Consider the following 23,063-nt stretch of genomic DNA (forward strand, 5'->3'; position numbering starts at 1 on the left):
CATTTTTACTTTTTACAGAGCGATTGTATTTTTAGTCGATTTTGATAGTGCTTGAAATACTAAATGGTTGTCATCTCGATATCAAAAATTGAATATCCTTAAAGACTTTGCATGCCATTTTTTTGACTCTGAAGATGACTACCGCTAAGGTTGTCGAAACATCAGTCAACAACAAGAAAAACAGTCCTTCTCAGGACTATACCAACCTGGACGATCTACATTTACAAACATGTAACGATACTCCCGGGTTTGAACCAAAGACTTTGATATGTTTTAAAGGAAAACCGCATCGTAAGAGCAGATCGACTAAGTTCACCTCATCTTGCTTTTCGATTTATCACTTTGATTCACTCTCCGTGAACCTTTTCATTCGAAAAATTTCGTTATTTTTACGCTCTGATCAAGATCCGAACTCTACCATTACCAAGGGACAAATGATTTAAAAAAATTAAAATGAACACGCGAGAGACTAGAGCCTGACGTGTGATGACGAATTATGACGACAAATATTTTTTTGGCTTCAATTTTTGGCTTCGGTTATCATTCCAGTTATTCAAATGTCGAGTTCACTGGCTAAAATACATGAAACGCTACCTGAAGCAAATACTTGAAGCCAAATCTTACACCCAGACAAGCGTGTTTAGTGTTTCGAGATTCTCTCGCTGAGTGAAAATTGATTGAACTACACCCGCGTGTCTGGGTGTAATCTCGCGTGTCTGCGTGTAAAATTTGTCTTCAAAAAATTACTAGGGTTTTCTATTACAGGTAGCGTTCCATGTGTCTTAGTTCACAAGGTTAAATAGTTGGAATGTTGTTAAACAAAAAGAATGATAGCATAATGCTTTAACCAACAACTACAAACAATATCGACCTTATCTAAGAACATTTGAGAAATTAACCTTCCACTCCTCTTCCTTGTAAACGAGACAAGTTTTGTCAACGGGACTTGTAGCGTATAAAGCTCTCTGCTTTTGAATAGAGAGAGTTAGTAACGTACACAATTTCTAGGATGTACGGGGTAGTGCCTACCAGAATACTTTTAAAATTTTGAGGAATTATATTTAAGGAATCTTACACTAAAAAAGTCGCACAGGTTCTATTCATAAGCTGCGATGTGTACATTATTTAAGAATTGTGTACATTATTACAGTGTTTGCACGAGGAGACCTTTGGGAGAACTCGAGAGCAGATCAGTGTAAGCCTGAGACCGAAAGTCGAGGGTTGCACATGCTCGAGAGATCTCACAAACGTCTATAAAATAATCTTTATTTAACATGACAGTTAAGGTATACATGTGTGTAAATTGTGGGATTTCGTACAAGATTTTTAGTCTTTCAAAATTAGAGTGGGGGCTTCCCCCCCCCTTAATGTTCGGGGGATAAAAGATGTGGACTAGGCTCTTTTACAAGGGGTTAGAGATGGTACGACTTGTTATGAGGTGGTATGACTTGTTATGAGGTGGTATGACCTGTTATGAGGTGGTATGACCTGTTATGAGGTGGTATGACTTGTTATGAGGTGGCATGACTTGTTATGAGGTGGCATGACTTGTTATGAGGTGGTATGACTTGTTATGAGGTGGCATGACTTGTTATGAGGTGGTATGACTTGTTATGAGGTGGCATGACTTGTTATGAGTTCTCAGGTTTGCATAAGCCTGTGCAAACACGAAAAACATCTTTTATTTCTTTTATAAAATAGCGATAAGGCGAAACAGACAAATTTAGAATAAGCGTTTTAATTTTTCCTCTAAAATTTATTCATGATCGATTTGCAAATTCTCATTTGACCGATTGATTGTTATTATTGATTTAATTGGTTGAGCTCAGATGTGTTTTGCTCAGGCTAATGCAAACTCAGCTCTAGACCAATCAGCGCACGCGTTTCATTGTGTTTATTTTATAATTTCATGTAATTGCAAAGAGATTGCTTTATGAGTATGTAGAATGGACAATTTTCAAAGAACAACGATAACTCAAAATTGTGATTCTGTTTTCGTCACGTGATCTCATCCACTGGAGGAGTTTGAAGGTGAAACAATAAACTTACATTTGTACGTAGAACATTTTCATTGGCTGTTATCAAATGTCAATTACTTGGCTGACTAAACCAACCAATCACATTTCTTTATATTCAACTACAATCAGCCAGAGGAAAGGCAATTCATCTCACACATTCTGGCATTTTTTGCTGCCAGTGATGGCATTGTGAACGAAAACCTGGTCGAGTGCTTCATGCAAGAAGTACAGGTTACAGAAGCTCGATGTTTTTACGGCTTTCAAATACCAATAGAAAACATTCATTCTGAAATGTACAGCCTGTTGATAGACACCTACATCAAAGAGCCAAGTGAACGAGAAAGGTTATTTAATGCTATTGAACATCTACCATGTGTGAAAAAGAAGGCAGACTGGGCACTTGACTGGATCAATCCTGATAAGGTAAGTCATGTGATTTAACTGGTCAGCAGTCAACATTATTTTGATAAAGGCTCAGATATGAAATTATTCCAATACAGGCTTCTTTTGGTGAACGAATCGTGGCATTTGCTGCTGTTGAAGGAATATTTTTCTCTGGATCTTTTGCTTCGAATTTCTGGTTGAAAAAACGAAATTTGATGCCTGGACTTACGTTTTCAAACGAACTTATAAGTCGAGACGAGGTAATGCCGACGTGTGTTTTGATTGGTTGGTTTTCTTTTATCATCTGTTTTGATTGGTTGGTTTTATTTTATCATCTGTTTTGATTGGTTGGTTTTATTTTATCATCTGTTTTGATTGGTTGGTTTTATTTTATCATCTGTTTTGATTGGTTGGTTTTATTTCATCATCTGTTTTGATTGGTTGGTTTTATTTTATCATCTGTTTTGATTGGATGGTTTTATTTTATCATCTCTTTTGATTGGTTGGTTTTATTTTATCATCTCTTTTGATTGGTTGGTTTTATTTTATCATCTGTTGTGATTGGTTGGTTTTATTTTATCATCTGTTTTGATTGCTTATAAATATAACAATGTTTCAGGGACTTCATTGTGATTTTGCTTGCTTGCTTGATCAAGTAAGCAGACAAAATCACAATGAAAAAACCTTCCGCATACGGCATAAGTAACCGGTAATTCTTTCTCAATGTATCGATCGACGTTGGGTGAAATTTGAGAGACACAGTGAAGTTATTTTCAATGAGCTTGCCTGTCAGCTTTTCGTTAGTGACTGATGACAGATTTTGCAATAATACTAAGTTTTACTAACCATCTCGTAAAATCCAAGTCGATACAATCTTTCAGTTTGTACTTCGACTTGACGCCGCTGGATAATGAACAACGTCACCTTTTAGTTTAACGACGATATTACTGCTAAAATAAAGCAGTCTTTTCTAAAATTTTAGAGGAAGAATACTCCTGAAAGTCCGTACTTGATTTCTGAAAAGAAATTGTGTCTTTAGTTGTCTCGACTGACTTTGAAAGGCGAAAAGAAACAGCACAATATAGATTTTGCATTGTTGTCCACAAATACAAAATTACGCTTACATGTCGTGCCACCAGCTGGTTGTCAATTGTTTTATTGTTATGCATGAATTTGATTGGTTGTCACAGGCCAATAAGCTTCTTTTTTCGGTTTTCACGCCAGGTTTTTATTGGAGGGATTCTACACAATAAAACTGGTGTGAAGAATTAAATCCGCTCATTCAGAAGCTGATTCTTCTTGCTTAAACATGAGGTATGTCGCTTTGAATGTTTCTATTTTTAATGTGTACTCTTCTTTGAAAGAGAAATTATACTACGTCATCAGCTATGCTCGTGTCATTAATGTGTTATTACTATTTTATTACATATTTATTTTACAACTTTTACTTTTTTATTTTTTATTTTTTTTTATTTTTTTTTTATTTTTTGATTTTATTTTAAATTATTTTAATATGTGACCTAGTCTCTAATATAGATTGAATATTTGTAAATAGTCAATGGCGCGGTATATTTATAGTCTCTGTTATTGCGAATTGTGAAGTTATTGTCGATTTCAGTTAACTTTTCAGATGGCGGTTGCCAAGTTACTTTCTAATGTTGCCAACTACATTTCCAAATATGGAATATTCGATATGAACTTGTCAACTTGAGTTGGCAAGTTGTGAACTTGAGTACTGAAGTTGTGTACTTGAGTACTGAAGTTGTGAACTTGAGTACTGAAGTTGTGTACTTGAGTACTGAAGTTGTGAACTTGAGTACTGAAGTTGTGTACTTGAGTACTGAAGTTGTGTACTTGAGTAACGAAGTTGTGTACTTGAGTACTGAAGTTGTGTACTTGAGTACTGAAGTTGTGTAGTTGAGTACTGAAGTTGTGTAGTTGAGTACTGAAGTTGTGTACTTGAGTACTGGTTGTGAACTTGAGTACTGAAGTTGTGAACTTGAGTACTGAAGTTGTGTACTTAGTACTGAAGTTGTGTACTGAGTACTGAAGTTGTGTACTTGAGTACTGAAGTTGTGTAGAGCGCTGAAGTTGTGTACTTGAGTACTGAAGTTGTGTACTTGAGTACTGAAGTTGTGAACTTGAGTACTGAAGTTGTGTACTTGAGTACTGAAGTTGTGAACTCTGAGTACTGAAGTTGTGTACTTGAGTACTGAAGTTGTGTACTCTGAGTACTGAAGTTGTGAACTTGAAGTACTGAAGTTGTGTACCTGAAGTTGTGAATTTGAGTACTGAAGTTGTGTACTTGAGTACTGAAGTTGTGAACTTACTGAAGTTGTGTACTTGAGCACTGAAGTATGAACTTGAGTACTGAAGTTGTGAACTTGAGTACTGAAATTGTGAACTTGATACTGAAGTTGTGAACAGTACTGAAGTTGTGAACTAATTACTGAAGTTGTGAACTTGAGTACTGAAGTTGTGAACTTGAGTACTGAAATTGTGTACTTGAGCGCTGAAGTTGTAAACTTGAGTACTGAAGTTGTGTACTTGAGTACTGAAGTTGTGTACTTGAGTACTGAAGTTGTGTACTTGAGTACTGAAGTTGTGAACTTGAGTACTGAAGTTGTGAACTAAAGTTGCGAAGTACTGGCAAACGCGAAAGGTCTTTGTACCCTGTAGACATTTGGCAATGAATCCGTTCAGTAAGCAAGGAAAAGCTTTAGCAATTCTAATCCGTTTGACTCTGAAGATGACTACCGCTAAGGTTGTCGAAACGTCAGTCAACAACAACAAAAACAGTCCTTCTCAGGACTTTATTAACCTGGACGATCATCATTTACAAACATATAACGATACTCCCGGGTTCAAACCATTTACTCTGAAGATGACTACCGCTAAGGTTGTCGAAATGTCAGTCAACAACAACAAAAACACTCCTTCTCAGGACTTTATTAACCTGGACGATCATCATTTACAAACATGTAACGATACTCCCGGGTTCAAACCATTTACTTTATTGTCTGTTGCCACTCGTAACAACTACAGGCGACTCATCAAAGAAATGCATACGGTTGCAAACAATCAATGAAATATTTGCTACGTAAGCTTCTAACTTCTTCATAACGTCCGGCCGTTCTGTCTCTCGAGGTATTTGACTTATTATCTTGTAAGAGTACCCAAGATCTTTTTCAAAATTCTACTAATGGATGACCTGCTAGGTATGTTTGCTGGAAGGCAAACTTTGTTATTTTCTAGGTGTTGCTGAATCTCTTTTGCGTAAATAGATGGTTTTTTAATTTTTAGATATTCAGCGTATGCAATAACGTCATCTGTACGCGTGGTTCGAACATCACGTTCGCCCTGGCGGGGTGCAATAGAACCAGTGTCTACCCATAGATCTATTATATTTGATATAGACTTATACGGTAGGTTTAGTTGTTTTGAAATGTTTGTCAAACGCTTTGTTATTTAACCACCTTTCAAGTATTTCATTTCTTACTTCTATTGGTAAAGCTTTTCCTTGCTTACTGAACGGATTCATTGCCAAATGTCTACAGGGTACAAAGACCTTTCGCGTTTACAACTACTTGTCAACACAATTACACAACTTGTCAACTCAATTACACAACTTGTTAACTCAAGTACACAACTTGTCAACTCAAGTACACAACTTGTCAACTCAAGTTGACAAGCTCATATCGAATATTCCATATTTGGAAATGTAGTTGGCAACATTAGAAAGTAGCTTGGCAACCGCCATTTGAAAAGTTAACTGAAATCGACAATAAGACTGATTGTTTCAAGACATTTTTGGGTCAGACATTTTTGCATTTCATTGTTTACGTTCCTTCCTTTTTCTTATGCTCATTGATTTGTCAATTTCTGATAAAAAAGGTAAATTCTGTCCAGCCATTGATGGATTATCTTGTGTGGCTTTGGCAACAATAAAGGCCTGTAACATCGTCACGTGATCTAAAGTTAAGCTGATCATTGGCTGAAATTGAAATGCAGAATATTTATGCCGTACAATCGTAGAAAGGGCTTTGTTATTGGATTAACTTCACTCTTGTTCAGCGTTAGTGATTAAAAGTTTATTTATTGCTTCAAATTGTTATCAGAGCTACAAAATTTCGATAATGACTTCACGATAACGTTGCTACAATGGATTAAAACATGCAAAACAACATATGATATTATTTTTCATTTTATTCGGCGTACTTTGTGGATTTTTACTCGGTTCTTTATTACATGGCAATGTTCAGTCGTCCATAGATCCAACACCGAAGGAATATGCAATGTACGTGTCGTTTCTTGGTGAGATTTGGGTGAGAGCATTAAGACTTTTGGTTCTTCCTTTGATTGTATCCAGCTTGCTTTTGGCAGTCGCTGAATTGGAGTCAAAACGGAGCGGAAAATTGGGAAGAAGAACATTGCTGTATTGTCTTATGACTACAATGTTTGGGGAGTAAATTGTTTATTTGCATTTAACCTGGAAATGTTAACGTGAAAGAACCAGAACCGAACAAAGAAAAAGTTGAACCAATACATTCTCTGCTTGATCTTACAAGGTTTGTGCAAAATATTCATAAATTTACGGAATTTGCGCCCTGCTTTTGCGTTCACTGCAAAAATTTTCTTATACGTATAACTTTTATTTCTATTATTTAACGACAATGCTTTTTACTTTTTCAATATGAACATAATAGCTCAACATAGGACATTTAAAAAAGCCATCACAATAGTAAAATAAAGAAAGATTAAAGGTTTTTTAATAATTACGTTTCGTCTTTAACTTAAGACATCTTCAGATTATTTGAGATAAATTATTTACATGAGGTTTTAAATACAAGCATATATTACAGGGTGTTAAATTACATTTGAGGGGAGTAGGAAGCTTAGATGAAGGAATGAAGTGAGAATGGCGGTATATTAAAGAAGGTGAAGGAGGATTGAGTTGCCTTGGGTGTTAAGAGAGGGTTTAAGTTTGGATATAAGAAGGCTTTCATGAATCATAAAGTCATAATTGTCGGCTTTTTACTTTACTAAAGGAAGCCTTTTTTTATTAGAACGTAAATGCTTCGTTTGCAAACTGTGCAAGTGTGGAGATTTCCAAGTGCGTAGATAACCCATTCACCTTCACTATTGTGAAACAATAATAAATGCATTTACGATATTAGTTGTAAATACATTTTATTATGACATATGAACCATACCGAAGAGAGCAAAGGTAATGCTACAAGATCATAATAAGAACATCAAGATTTTAAATGGATAAGTTAATCTGAAACACAACCTTTACAACGACCTTGAAATATAAAAATTGCAATAAACCTTCCACACTCTACTCATCACACACTCAATTTCACATCTCTTTGAGACAGTGAGTGGGAGGTTTATTGAAATTTTTGAATTTCAAAGTCAAAAAGATCTTTACTCCTTTTGAATTTTAAAACTGCTTTCTATTTATGCCAAAAGTTTGCTGAGATCTTGTTTATGATTGTAACATGTGACAGCCTGGGTTATGTGTTTATTAGCATAATTATCAGTCAGCCAAGCTTTTTTGAAACCATTATGAATCAACATTAACATCATCTGACATCGTACATGAACTGTTCTTAACCAATAGAGCTATACCTCATATTCATCATGTCATTTTAACTTTTAAATATGTTTATGTCAAGATTTCAATTGTAGAATGATTATTATATATACTACTGAACATTGTGTACAACAAGACAACTGTCAATAAATGAGTTGTCAAGGAAAACGAACCTTAAGAACCAACAATAGCATGAAGCTTTGTTTTACACCACTGTATATGACAGATCATTCTCATTGAAATGCATCAAATTGCAATATTGCTACATAAACACAATGAGGATGGACATTTTGATGTTCACGAAAACAAAATTTACTTATTTATAGATGTTCCAAATGTGCACAGCAATGTAATTATATCTTACAATAGCTGCGCCAGGTCTAAATACCATACAATGATAAAAAATCTTTTGAAAATTTCATTGTTTGATTGTAAACTGTTTTCTTTAAGATAAATCCCATTTCACCACCTACCTATGTTGTCATGACAACTACAATGAATTGAGAAGAAGGTTTGAAAGCTTTGGAAACATCTATCAAAGCCATTGAAGAAGTCATTATGAAGAAGAAAAGAACATTTGTTTTACAACAAGCTGTAAGTGTTTGGTTTATATTTCTATGAAAAGTATATTGTATCACTAAACTGACATCCCCCTGGTACCTCTACTATCCTCATATCATCCTGTTACTATTTCCCTAAGTACCCCATGCTGTATTAAGACGGACATATTCAATCACTAAGTTGTTTATTTGAAAATTACAATGACACCATCCCAATGCATTGAAATCAATAATATTAGGACCCTGTGACATTGGCAATAATTTATGTTTACTGTCCACAAAAATTATTTTTTTCTAAAGCTAATTATGCATTGTGATATCATAAGGATGTTTTTTGCATATTGAAGAAAAGTTATGTGTCTCCAAAACAAAATAAAATAACAAAGCACATGTTCACATCATTTACACAATGACTGTCTCATGTTTGCTTTGTCTGACTGTGTAACTATTATCAGAAGGACATCACTTGAGTCCATTGCACATTTTGTACACTTGTATGATGTATCAAAGATGTGAAATCATACAACTGACGTATGTTTAATGAGCTGCTGTTTTTTGCAGCGTCAGAGAAAAAAATAAAACAAGCAGAGTTTGGCATGTTCTTATTTGAGTAGTACTTTATGTTTAACTTAGGAGCTAAACATGTTTCATACAAAATGTTTTATGGTTTTTGATTGGTTATATGAAATGATCTATGCCACGACCAACCCCTTATCTCTTGTTTTCAGTGTGAGCGTAGGGGTTGGTCGTGCCATACAAACAAAATATTTTTACTCTATAGCGTTGCGTGAACTGACAATCTTTCGTAAAAGCTCAGAAACGATATCTCTGACTCTTTGAGCTTCAGACGCAACGTTTGACTGTCCTTTACTGACTTCTATGTTCACACACAATCCAAGAACACAGTAAAACGATGAATAATTGGACAATATTTGAAATACACGTGTGAATAAAGTTGGGCACGACCAAAGGAAAATATTGGGCGATTGAGCATGCGTACGACGCAATGCAGCTTTATATATTATTAGTAATTTATGTTTTGGTCGTTCTCGCCCATAGACTATGTTCTCGCCGTAATCAGAGCACGACCAAAGGAAATTATTCGGCGATTGAGCATGCGTACGACGCAATGCAGCTTTATATATTATTAGTAATTTATGTTTTGGTCGTTCTCGCCTGATCAGAGCACGACCAAACTAAGGCTGACTATACCCATTTTAACAGGCCGTGAGGTTTTCCGGCCAATCAGCGCTTAGGAATATATAATTTGGTCGTGCTGGTCTAAGTAGAGGACGACCAAAAACGGGCGAACGCCCTTCCATTTGCTTTTAAGCAATAAATAGGGCAGATGTCGGGCAAAAACGTATTATAGTGAAAGTAATATGAAGTACATATCACAAAATGCAAATGAAGCATAAGAAATCGATTTTGTTTTCGCTAATGTCTGTCAACATTAAAAACAAATAATGAAATTTTAGTGGGTAAATAAAACCTTAGTTTGAAAAATGTTTGGTCGTGCTCAGCACAACCAACACGACCTCTAGCTATGCCACTGTGTGGATGGTTTGTTGAAATTAAGAATTGTCACCTAGTGCTCGCATTTTCTTTGTGTATTATAACTTGTTTCTATACTTAAGTACATTATAAAGTAAATGGTTTGAACCTGGGAATGTCGTTACATGTTTGTAGATGTAGATCGTCCATGTTGTTAAGTCCTGAGAAGGACTGTTGGTGTTGATGTAGACTGACTTTTCGACAACCTTAGAGGTAGTCATCTTCACAGTAAAATGTTTGTGGAAGTCAGAGCAAAAGTCATGTGACGCTGAAGATGACTACCGCTAAGGTTGTCGAAACGTCAGTCAGCAACAACAAAAACAGTCCTTCTCAGAACTATACCAACTTGGACGATCTACATTTACAAACATTTAACGATATTATGTTGTTCCTATACTTTAGTACATCACGATGTTTAGGTATAAAAAAAGAAAAGCCTTTAAAAACAATTTTATTCTGACATTTGCAGCAAAAATAGACCAACGGATGGAAAAATTATGTGATAAGAAAAATTGAGGAAAAGATAATCATTGTCTACAATGATCTACCAGTGATTCTACCTATAAAAATGCAATGTTCCTGTTAAATTTTGTAGCAAGTGGTAGACAGGAAGCCAAAAATAAAATATTGTCACAGCGCAAACTATAGTCAACATATTTGTGTTCTTTTCACTGATTTGCACGCAGAACTTTGAAATACTTTTTGAGCAAACCTCATTTTTGGCTATAAAATAACACTATCATTATTAGCTTGTTTTGAAACAATTATGTAGGAATGAGTTGATAATAGCACTGAAAAAAACAAAAATCAATAACGACGTAAATAAAAATACAGATCATTACGAAATAGATTTACAAAAACTTACAAATTTTTACCCATTTTTTATTAGTAGATAACAAGTATGGTTGTTTTTGAACGATTATTGAGTGGTTAAAACAAAATATTTTCTTGAGTTTTACACAAATCTATTTATAATAAAAAATTTACATAATCTTTTCCTTTCAATGAATACCACTTTACGTTGAAGTTGACGATGATTTAAAGTTTTTCTTGAGTTGATGGAACATTCAAAACAAGCTCTTCCTCCAACATTTCCATCGAAGATTCAAATTCTTCAGAAAAAGTCTCTTGAATGGGTAAATTTAGATTTGGTTGAGTATTTCCACCATCTTCCATACTTTCATTTTGTAATGCATTGTCGTATCTTTCGTTGCCATCTTCTAGCCCATCGTAACAATCTTCTTTAACGTTATTCTCTTGTTCAGCACAGAAATTTTTACCTTTGTCGTTCATCTTTTTGTAAACGACGATCTAAAGATAATTACAATAGGGAAAGAGTCATCATTTCGACTCTTCTACAAATAGAAATGCTGGTTTCCCACACAAAAGAGTTACGTTAATGGTGTACGATTTACATGATGCTTATACCTGTAAAAAATATTTTCCAATTTTTGCGCAAAAGAAGTGAAACAAGAATGTAAGATTTAGGATAATTATATTTTATTTCACATGGTCATATTAATAATAAATTAAAATCGTCACGATTTCTTGTTACATCACCTTAAGTACATATGGTTTGGATCGTAAGCGTTTTTAAGAAGTGCTAAATAAATTACATTAGTAACAGCTACCTTTTTTTTAAAGCCAACTTCACGAATATTCACGAATAGAAATCAAGTCGAGTGTCGGGTTTAACGCGCTTGAAGACTTCAAACACCAATGAATGTTCAGTGATTTTACACATCTCTATATAAACAAATGAAATATTCTATCATGTGTTTCGTGATACACATTTTTTTGTTTTGTTTGTGGATTGTTTGAAACTTTGTGCCTAGAAACGATTACCACCTAACGTGCCTAGATAAAAGATCTTTTTGGTCTGCCGTTTTAATCGTGTAAAATCGAAGAATTATCAAACAAAGTAAAGAATGAAAACAAAACAGCAAGAACTGTGTTTGTGATTAATGTACCTGAAGAATTTTTGTTTGACCTGCAAGACTTGACAAGAGAAGATAGATGTGCGATGGAAATGCTGAACGAAGATTTGGTTTTGAATGTTCCATCAACATTAGAAAAACTTTAAAGATTCGTCAACTTCAACGTAAAATGATTTATGCTGAGAGAAATAAACCATGTACACTTTATATTATAAATAGGTTTGTCAAAAGGAAGTGTAAAAGGAAACCATTCAATAATCATTTGTAGACATCCCTACTTATTAATATCTATCGAATGGTTATTTTTTTAGTGCTGTGATTGGTCTTTTTATACTAGAGACGCATAAAATGTTCGTCTGATACTTCCTTGGATAATTCATCCCGTTTTTATACTAGACGAGTAGTAAAGATGACGCATTATGCGTCTCTAGTATAAAGACGGCCATTACATCCGTATAAACTCAATTATACTTAAATAATTGCTTCAAACAAATTATTTATGAGGCTATAGTTTGCGTCATGAGATATTTTATTTTTCGTCTCCTGTTTACCGCTTGCTGCGAAAGTTGAAAACTTCAGAACTTAAGAAACTTGCTGTCGGGCCAATTACAGTAAATATATTGTAGACAATAATTATCTTTTTATACCGTTTGTATCTGAGTAACGTGATGTTCTCAAGTATAAGAACAACATAAGCAAGCCTTCCGGGATAAAACCAAAACATTTGAAAGAAGAAAGATTCTTTGTTTCATTTAATAAACTTGCCATAGACACAAATGTCACATGTAAAAATTCACAACTTTGCATGCAACCACTGAATGAAATTTTTTAATTTTAGCGAACCATCCACACTACCAATTATGTATTTTTCCATTGACAAGTTTACAAATTTTTTAGTATTTACTGCCAGCTGTAGATTCGATAAAAAACAGAATGTTTTGAAATACTGTTTGTAAGAGCTATATTGATTTCTATTTTATTTTTTCCTATCACAAGTTTCCAATTATTGTGATGACAACGATTAGCATCTGTTTTATGAATTAGTTAAGCCTTCTCTCCATTGATTTCAAAGCGTTTAAAGGGGAATTCCCCCTTGGCTGTTAAAATCTGGAAAAAAAAACACGTGACCTAAGTCTCTAATATGTATTGAATATTTATATATAGTCAATGGCGCGGTAAATTTATAGTCTTTGTTATTGTGAATTGTAAAGTTGAGATTAAAACATGCAAAACAACATATGATATTATTTTTCATTTTATTCGGCGTACTTTGTGGATTTTTACTCGGTTCTTTATTACATGGCAATGTTCAGTCGTCCATAGATCCAACACCGAAGGAATATGCAATGTACGTGTCGTTTCTTGGTGAGATTTGGGTGAGAGCATTAAGACTTTTGGTTCTTCCTTTGATTGTATCCAGCCTGCTTTTGGCAGTCGCTGAATTGGAGTCAAAACAGAGCGGAAAATTGGGAAGAAGAACATTGCTGTATTGTCTTATGACTACAATGTTTGGGGAGTAATTTGTTTATTTGCATTTAACCTAGAAATGTTAACGTGAAAAAACCAGAACCGAACGAAGAAAAAGTTGAACCGATACCTTCTGGGCTTGATCTTATAAGGTTTGTGCAAAACATTCATAAATTTACTGAGTTTGCGCCCTGCTTTTGCTTTTACTGCAAAAATTTTCTGATACGTATAACTTTTATTTCTATTATTTAACGACGATGCTTTTTACTTTTTCAATATGAACATAATAGCCCAACATAAGACTTAAAAAGCCATCACAATAGTAAAATAAAGAAAGATAAAAGGTTTTTTAATAATTACGTTTCGTTATGTCCAGTTGTATCAGATATATCAGTAATCTTATCATCAAATACTTCATCTGGCTTTATTTGTTGACAGTCATTGTCTTCATTTAGTAAGCTGACATGCTCAATTTTATCATCAGTTAACAAACTACAATTACTTGTCGAGCGGTTGCTGGTAGTTGATACTGACAAATTAGTTTTTGTTGCTCCAGCTTTTATGTATGGTACTAACCACTGAAGGAAATTATAGTCCTCCAATTTTGTTTTAGAAGAAACAACAGCTGAGAGAGATGTTCCAGTTTTATTTACTTTTTTAAAGTTATTTCTTCGCTTGCTGAATCTTTTTTTTGCTGAATTTTTGACACAAAAAAAAAATCTAATTAGTGTTAGTTTTAGAGTGGACATAAAAAATGGGTCGGGGCAGCACTCCCCCCTTGCGATAGCAACTTCTAGTTTTAATAATTGCCAAATAGCACAACGAATTAAAAAAACTACCTGCTAATAGTCTCAGAATCCCTCTTTCCTATACTTCTTACCCGATCGTGTATCAAATACTTTGGTTGTCTGTAAGATAAAAATCAAATTTTAAACATTATCGATTAATTTTAAATTCTCGCATGGAAAAGTTCCGTGAATAAGGACTTTTTAACTTCATTTTATACCAACATAGACATAGGTTGCAAGCTTAGCAAAAAATCCAACAACAAGAGAAGGTTGGAACATGGGGAACATGAAGTAAGCAATGGTGAACAAAATGTTCAAGATCGTCTTGGTAAAGTGACAGCAGGAATAGAAAAGAGTGGAAGACGTCATCCCATACAAGAGACTCTAATTGAAGAATTCAATTTTTTACCTCATGTCTTGGATTTGATAAGAGAACATGGATATACGATGGAAGCGTGGGATGATTTTGTGTTGAATGTTCAGTCAACACAAGAAGAAATGTAAATCTGAATGTATTAGTTGCCGACTTTCAGGTGCGTTTTTCAAACGTCGCATTTTACCTGAGCCGAATGCATTTAAAACAAAAGATAGCAAGGAATTTATCTAAACTGTCCTAAGTATAGAAAGAACCATGCACTATATAATAGTGTAAAATGTAAGCACTTGAAAACGCATCTTGTTTCAAAAACGGAAACTTTCAAGGACATACTTGTTAACATCTTGTGTAACTAATTGACAATCAATTAATGTAGCCATTTAATAACTTTCCTTAAACTTTTGTAAGTAAATATATATTTATTTTTCTATTTATGTCATTATTAACTTTGAATGGAATGATAATTTTCGATGTAATCGTTCATCGTTTTCTCTCGAAGTGTTCCTAAGCAGTTGATTTCAAAACAAGCCAAATAATGATGATAAATTCTGGTTACTGTTAAAAACAGCGAGAAGATATTGTACACTGTCACAAACATGCAGAATATTTGAATGGACTATTTAATTTATTTCTATCTTGTTGAGTGTTGCATTTCTCTCTTGTTTAGTTGGACTTATTCAACAGTTTATAACTAGTCGATGATCTTAAATATTGAATATGTTCTTACTTTCAAAGCAAACAATTTTACGAACTTTTGAAATCGAAACCAAAAATCTTGGATTTTTTGAGAGCTTTGGGATTTTCTCTGTATTTTTATTTTAGGAAAAAGATATTTTTGGGTGTAGCAAACGATAATTTTAAATATCAATATTTTGATTAATTTGGTTGCCTAGCATTTCTTTGCTTTTTGTGCTCTATTATTAGATTGACAATCAATGATTCTGTCTATTGTAATTTTTCATATAGAATTTTAAATATTTAGCAATAATAATTATTCATTGCGCTCGGTCAGAGGACTGTGAACTAGTCAACAAACAACTGAGAATGAACATTATATTTTTGAATTTATAAAAACTGACTTGGAAACTTTTAAAATGAACTAAGAATGAGTTTATTTTCTTTGTCTTTCTCTGTTTATTGCAAATAAAACGTTATCCACTCTGTGGCATTTCGTTGTTCATGTCTTATGACAACAATTTTAGCGGCCATTTTGGAGAATATTTTAGCTATTTGTGTTAAACTTGGAAATGTTAACGTGAAAAAAACTGAACCAAACGAAGAAAAAGTAGAAGCAATACATACATTCTGTGCTTGATCTCATAAGGTTTGTGTCAAGTATGAATAAATATGTTCAAATGTTTATTTTCTGTATGTTTTTGTATGTATGTTTAGGAAATTTTGTTTGTAAAATTAAAGTTAAGATTGTACAGAGCACAGCGATTATTTACGAATAAATTGTCTTGTTCTTTAAGATAAATCGTATTTCACCGCCAACCTATGTTGTCAAAACGACAACAATGAATCGAGAAGAAGGTTTAAAAGCTTTAGAAACTTCAATCAAAACCATTAAAGAAGTCATTATGAACAAGAAAGGTACATTTGTTCTAAGTATAAAGTACCGTCCCTCAAACTTTCTGTTATCAATCTCTGTATCATTTTATTCCATGTGCATATTATGTCCTTAACATCTTGTTATCATCTTTATACCATCTTTGTACTACCACCATGTGAACCTCATATCATACCATATCATCCTCAAACCATAACCACACCATCTTTGTACTACCACCATGTGATCCTCATATCATACCATATCATCCTCAAACCATCACCACACCATCTTTGTACTACCACCATGTGATCCTCATATCATACCATATCATCCTCAAACCATCACTACATCATCTTTGTACTTCCACCATGTGATCCTCATATTATACCATATAATCCTCAAACTATCACCACATCATCTTTGTACTACCACCATGTGAACCTCATATCATACCATATCATCCTCAAACCATCACTACATCATCTTTGTACTACCACCATGTGATCCTCATATCATACCATATCATCCTCAAACCATCACCACATCATCTTTGTACTACCACCATGTGATCCTCATATCATACCATATCATCCTCAAACCATCACCACATCATCTTTGTACTACCACCATGTGATCCATATCATACCATATCATCCTCAAACCATCACTACATCATCTTTGTACTACCACCATGTGATCCTCCATCACCATATCATCCTCAAACCATCACCACATCATCTTTGTACTACCACCATGTGATCCTCATATCCATATCATCCTCAAACCATCACCACATCATCTTTGTACTACCACCATGTGATCCTCATATCATACCATATCATCCTCAAACCATCACCACATCATCTTTGTACTACCACCATGTGATCCTCATATCATACCATATCATCCTCAAACCATCACCACATCATCTTTGTACTACCACCATGTGATCCTCATATCATACCATATCATCCTCAAACAATCACCACTTCATCTTTGTACTACCACCATGTGAACCTCATATCATACCATATAATCCTCAAACCATCACCACATCATCTTTGTCCTACCACCATGTGATCCTCATATCATACCATATAATCCTCAAACTATCACCACATCATCTTTGTACTACTATCATGTGATCCTCATGTCATACCTTATAATCCTCAAACCATCACCACATCATCTTTGTACTACCACCATGTGATCCTCGTATGACATATAATCCTCAAACCATCATCACATCATCTTTGTGCTACCACCATGTGATCCTCATACCATACCATATCTTATATTATCCTCATGCAATCACCATATTTTGCCGTGTGGTTGCCGGCTTAGAATTGCGCCAACGTATCCTCTGCGTGTCGTAAAAGACGACTAAAAGGGGTTGGTGTAAGTAAGGGCATCCTACCGTAAAACGTTTCCTCCAACAAAATTCATGAACTTTGGAAAAGAAGATATGGCCCCCAGTCCCCGGCAGCCCTTCAGTGGGCAGGGGGTGCGAAGAATCTCCGGATCGAATGTTGGTGGAAGTGTCACCGTTCGGGTAGGCACAGTGAACGTTGGGACAATTAAGGGAAGGAGTGCAGAAGTGGCGGACATGTTGAAGAGAAGGAAAGTTGATGTGTGTGGGTTTCAGGAGGTAAGGTTTAAAGGTGAAGGTACGAGAGTCATAAAGGGTGAAGATAATGGAGCGAGATTTAAGTGGTTTTGGAAGGGAAACAGAAGTGGCACGAATGGTGTTGGCTTTGCGATAAGAGAGGATTGGGCGAAGTCGGTTGTAGCAGTGAAGAGAGTTTCGGACAGGGTCCTGAGAGTTGATGTAGTTATTCAGGCCGAAGTTGTGAGTTTCGTTGTGGTGTATGCTCCGCAGGTTGGACGAAGTGCGGAGGAGAAGGAAAAAATCTACGACAGCGTGTATGCAGTGAGAGCAGACATTAGAGGGCGATGTGTGATGCTTGGTGATTGGAACGGTCATGTGGGAAGCGTAAGAAAAGGATACTGTGCGCATGGAGGTTTTGGAGTTGGTGATATGAATGCTGAAGGCGAGGCGATATTGGGTTAGCAGCGAGTTGTGGGATGGTGGTAGTGAATACGTGGTTTATAAAGGAAGAAACAAGCTTGTGACGTATGAATCTGGTGACAGTAGGACGGTGGTGGATTATATACTGGTGAATGAAGAAGAGGAAAACGTGAAGGATGCAAAGTGATTGCAGGAGAAGAATGTGTGACCCAAGCTGCTGGTCATGGACTGGAGAATCAGGAAGGTGAAGAGAAAGGTTGAGGGTAAAGGCAGGGCAGCTATGGAAGTTACGATCGAATGAAGGGAAGCAGTGTTTCCGTGACGAAATTGTGACATTGAATGTTGAGGTGAGACGGTGGAGGAGCGATGGACGTGCTGGATAAGGGTGTTTAAAGGCAGCGGAGAAGGTATGTTGTAGAAGTAAAGGCGGTGTAGTAGAAGAACAGGCATGGTGGTGGGATCAACGAGTCAGCGAAGTGATTGGCGCGAAGTTGGCATTTAAAGGTGGAGAAAGTCGCGGACTGAAGCAGATAGGATCGATTACATCCGGTTCAAGAAAAAGGCGCGAAAGGAGGTGGCTAAAGCGATAGAAAGGCATCAGAAAGAGCTTCGTAAAATGCAGGAGAATGGACGAAAGCGTTGTTTAGAACTGCTAGAAGGAGCAAGAAGGAGAGGAACGATATTTTGGGTGCTCCCGGCGTGCAGAACCACGATGGGGAGTTGAAGGTGTTATTGGAAGACAGGTTAGAAGTGTGGAGGGCGTACTGTGACCGTTTGATGAATGTAGAGAATGAGTGGAATGGAGAAGTTGAAGCGGATGAAGTTTTGGGCCGTGGGAAATAGTGACTGTTGATGAGGTGGCGGCGGCTCTGCGCAAGATGAAGAAAGGAAAGGCGACGGGACCGAGTGAAGTGGGTAGCGAAATGTTGGACAATGAACTATGCGTGAGAGTTGTGTAATGTAGCGAACGAGGTTTTGAGGGCTCAAAGATGCCGAGTACATGGAGAAAGAGTCTAGTGGTCCCGCTGTACAAAGGAAAAGGAGCAGCGACGGTATGTGGGAATTACAGGACTATTAAGCTGATGGAGCATGCGTTGAAGATAGTAGAGAGTGTTTGAAAGAAGGTTGAGGGAAGTTGTTCGGATGGGGAAGAGCAGTATGGATTCATACCGGGAGAGGAACGACGGATGCGTGTTTTGTGTTGAGGCAGCTGCAGGAGAATTTTGGAGAAGGACAGAGAATTGTATATGGTGTTTGTAGATTTGGAGAAGGCGTTTGATAGAGTTCCGAGAAAGGTGATCGAGTACGCGCTGCGTAAGAAAGGTGTGACAGAGAATATGGTTCGGGCAGTTATGGAGACTTATGAAGGTGTAGAGGCGGTGGTTACGGAGGAAGGTGTTAGATCTGGTGTTTTTGAGGTAAAAGTTGGTGTTCATCAAGGTTCAGTCTTGTCGCCGTTACTGTTTGCTTGTGTGATGGATGTACTGACAGAGGAAGTGAAGAAAAGGATGCTGGTGTTTGTTGTATGCAGATGACATTGTCTTGGTGGCGGAGTCGAAGCAGAAAGTCATGGAATGGTACCGAGAATGGAAAACGGCAATAGAAGTCAAGGGACTGAAAGTGAATGAGGCAAAGACGAAGGGCATGAGATGCTCGAGGCAGGTGGAGGTGAAGGACAGTGATAAATGGCCATGTGGTGTGTGTGGGAAAAGAGTTGGGTGAATTCGATAATGTGGGAAATGCAGTAAGTGGGTTCATGGAAGATGTTCAGGTGTCCGTGGTGCATTGACAAGAGTAACTGATTTTGAGTGCGGGACGTGTCGAAGTGGTGGGCGAGTCGCGATTGAACGGTTTGAACTGGGTGACGTGAGTTTGGAAGGTGTATCGGAGTTTAAATTTCTGGGCGATGTGTTAAATGATGGTGGAGGGTGCGAGCAAGCGGTGAGGAACAGAGTTCAAGCAGCGTGGTGGAGTTTTAGAGAGTTGTCGGGAATGTTGTGAGGAAAGTCGACTTCGTTGAAGCAGAAGGGAGAATTGTACAAGGCATGTGTTAGAAGTGTTTTGGGATATGGAGCAGAGTGTTGGGCGCCGAAAGCAGAGGACCTGAGAAGATTGGCGTCGACGGAAGGGAGAATGCTTAGGATGATGTGTGGTGTAACGTTGATGGATGGGATTCGAAGTGAAGAGATTAGAGAAAGAGTTGGTGTTGAGTGTATCGAGAATTGGGTAAGGCGCCAGCGTTTGAGGTGGTTTGGGCATGTGGAAAGGAGGGAAGAAAGTGCTGAAATTCGTAGAACGTTGCATATGAATGTTGATGGAGTCCGCAAACGAGGTAGACCGAGAAGGAGATGGATGGATGCTGTGAACAGTGATATGAAGGCGATGGGTATAACGAGAGATATGGCGAGAGATAGAGACGTTTGGCGTAGAAATGTTCATGGACCGGTCAACCCCCCTGGCGGGAATTAATACTGGCCGGTATACAAATGTTGTTTGTTTGTTTTGTTTGTTGTTGTTACTTTAGCTCTTCCACTAAAAATGTGTTGTTTTGTAAGTACACCATAGAAATTCCATCATACGACCATTAAAATATTTATATATGCACACATACTGCAAGCAACGTTCAAAATATTTCAATTTCTCAAAATGTTAATGACAAATTTTAGTTTTGTATATGTATAATCAAACTGAGGTAGCACAGCAGTTATGGAAGGTTATGCTGCCTTTGAAAGACCCATCTAAAAGAACTTTTTGAATATAATAGCAGAGTAAAACATGTTTTCATGTGGTGGTTCATTACCGTTGTGTTTTTGCAGTTGTATTCGAGTCTAATAAAAAACTAACTTGGCATTCAAAATCATTCTACATGGCTGATCTTGTTTAGTCAGTGCTGTTGTACATAGTTTTCAACATTTTAACTTAATGTCATTCTTTTTGCCTCTGATTAAAGTGCCATAGTTCACTGCATTTAATTTATATAAAATTATTAAATTTTTTATTTTAAGAATGCTTTGCTAAACTGCCACATTCTTCTATCATCACGATAGGAAAATTTGTATGATCAGAATCACAGAAAGGCTTAAAGTCGCAAATATTAATGTAATTGTTTGACTAGTTTTATATTAAATGTGTCATCCAGTGCTATAATAGATCAGTGGTTTTTTACACATTCTTAGTAAAGAGCCTTGACGTCCTTAACACAGGACTTCTGGTTCTTAAACAAAATTTAAACATTCTTTTAGATAAGTAGTTCAATTTGTTAACTTCTGTTTCGTTTAAAAATGTTTGAAAGATTTTCAGACTAATCTTTGATAACATGTTCATTCACATTTATAGTCCACAACACGTTGACAGATGTCTTGCTGTGAAACAAGAAAAAATGAGAGTCCCCCATTGGCCATGTCAAGAAACAGTGGCTGCTGCAGAAGTTAATGATAAATCAATTAGGAACTGGATAAATGAACAATTGTAATTTATATAGTCAATCAATTTTATCTATTTTATTTGTTGTACCAAGAACATGTATATACAGTGACACGCAAAAGTATTCAATACACTGGATAATTGTTAATATCTCACGTTCTAATCATTATTTTGTTATGAGCTTTGCATGAAATATTCATGTTAGTGTAAGAAACAAAATCTCTGAAGGATATTGAAAAGCAATCAGTATTTTATTGTTTATTGAAAAAACCATCAAAATAAGTAACGCAAAAGTATTCAACACATTATGTTATCATAATGTTGGTAACATATTACTATAGTGTTTTATTGCGAACATCTCATCATGGCTCATTTCCATATTAATATGACAATATTTGACCAATCACCAGCTTCCCCGTCTTTATTTTGAAGTCAGTATGGCCGGTGATACCTCTGTAACCATTCGTGAACTCAGTTTCCCTTAGTGTTCACTATTTAACCATGGTTAAAGCAAAGCAATTGTGTAACTACATGCGTGAACGTATCGTAGAACTGTGCCAAAAAGGGAATGATTACAGGACGATATCACAGGCTTTAAACGTGAATGTAAACACAGTGGGATGCATCATCAGAGTGTGGAGGAAGTGTGACTCTGTTTGAAATGGTCCCAGAACAGGCCGTCCAAGAAAGATTACTGGTGCAAGTGAAAGTTTGGTCATTAGAAAAGTGAAACAGAACCCATTTGTAACCCGTTCAGAGATACAAGAGCAGTTAAAAGATGCTGAAGTAAATGTTAGCGAAGATACTATCAGTCGGACTATTTATCGAGCAGGTATTCACTCCAGGTCCCCCAGAAAAACGCCTCTTCTGAAGAAGAAACATGTTGTTGACCGATTGAAGTTTGCCGACGAATATCTAGTGAAGCCAGATACGTATTGGGACACTGTTGTATGGTCAGATGAGACAAAAATAGAACTTTTTGGTCATAATGGTGCTAACAAGGTTTGGAGAAAAAGCGGAGAATCTCGTGCTCCAAAAAACACTATCCCAAAAGTTAAATTCAGTGGGGGTAGTATAATGATTTGGGCTTGTTTTTGTTTGAATGGAGTCGGAGGGTTGAAGATCATAGAAGGAAGGATGAATGCCCTTATGTATCGAGACATTTTGACGGAAAAACTTAAGAAATCGGTTGATTCCTTCCAGTTTGAAAGTGGTTTTGTGCTTCAACAAGACAATGACCCGAAGCACACCTCGAAGCTATTGAAAAAATGGTTTACGGATAACAAAATTGATGTGATGAAATAGCCCAGCCAATCACCTGACCTAAACCCAATCGAAAATTTGTGGAGGATTCTCAAAATCAATGTCCACAAGAG

At 36.2% G+C, this 23,063-nt stretch overlaps 3 protein-coding genes across 3 annotated transcripts in view; all 3 read left to right on the plus strand.

Moving 5' to 3' along the window:
- The window catches only part of LOC124440785 (ribonucleoside-diphosphate reductase small chain-like), a 79,592-nt gene extending 57,755 nt beyond the window's left edge, over positions 1–21,837 (plus strand). The window contains 1 exon segment of the mRNA XM_046991223.1: positions 21,601–21,837. The gene's annotated coding sequence lies outside the window, so the exon portion shown is untranslated.
- The window catches only part of LOC124440645 (eukaryotic translation initiation factor 2 subunit 1-like), a 118,619-nt gene that overhangs the window by 37,688 nt on the left and 57,868 nt on the right, over positions 1–23,063 (plus strand). The gene's annotated exons all lie outside the window — the stretch shown is intronic.
- Positions 17,701–18,306, plus strand: LOC124439018. The gene has a single exon (XM_046989246.1). The coding sequence runs from the start codon at positions 17,701–17,703 to the stop codon at positions 18,304–18,306; it is 606 nt and encodes a 201-aa protein (XP_046845202.1).

Source organism: Xenia sp. Carnegie-2017, unplaced genomic scaffold (genome assembly GCF_021976095.1).
Source record: "Xenia sp. Carnegie-2017 unplaced genomic scaffold, XeniaSp_v1 HiC_scaffold_1, whole genome shotgun sequence".
Classification (NCBI taxonomy): Eukaryota; Metazoa; Cnidaria; class Anthozoa; order Malacalcyonacea; family Xeniidae; genus Xenia; species Xenia sp. Carnegie-2017.

Coding starts and splice junctions, on each gene's coding strand:
- LOC124439018 (XM_046989246.1), top strand. CDS start 17,701: ATGGCCCCCAGTCCCCGGCAGCCCTTCAGTGGGCAGGGGGTGCGAAGA.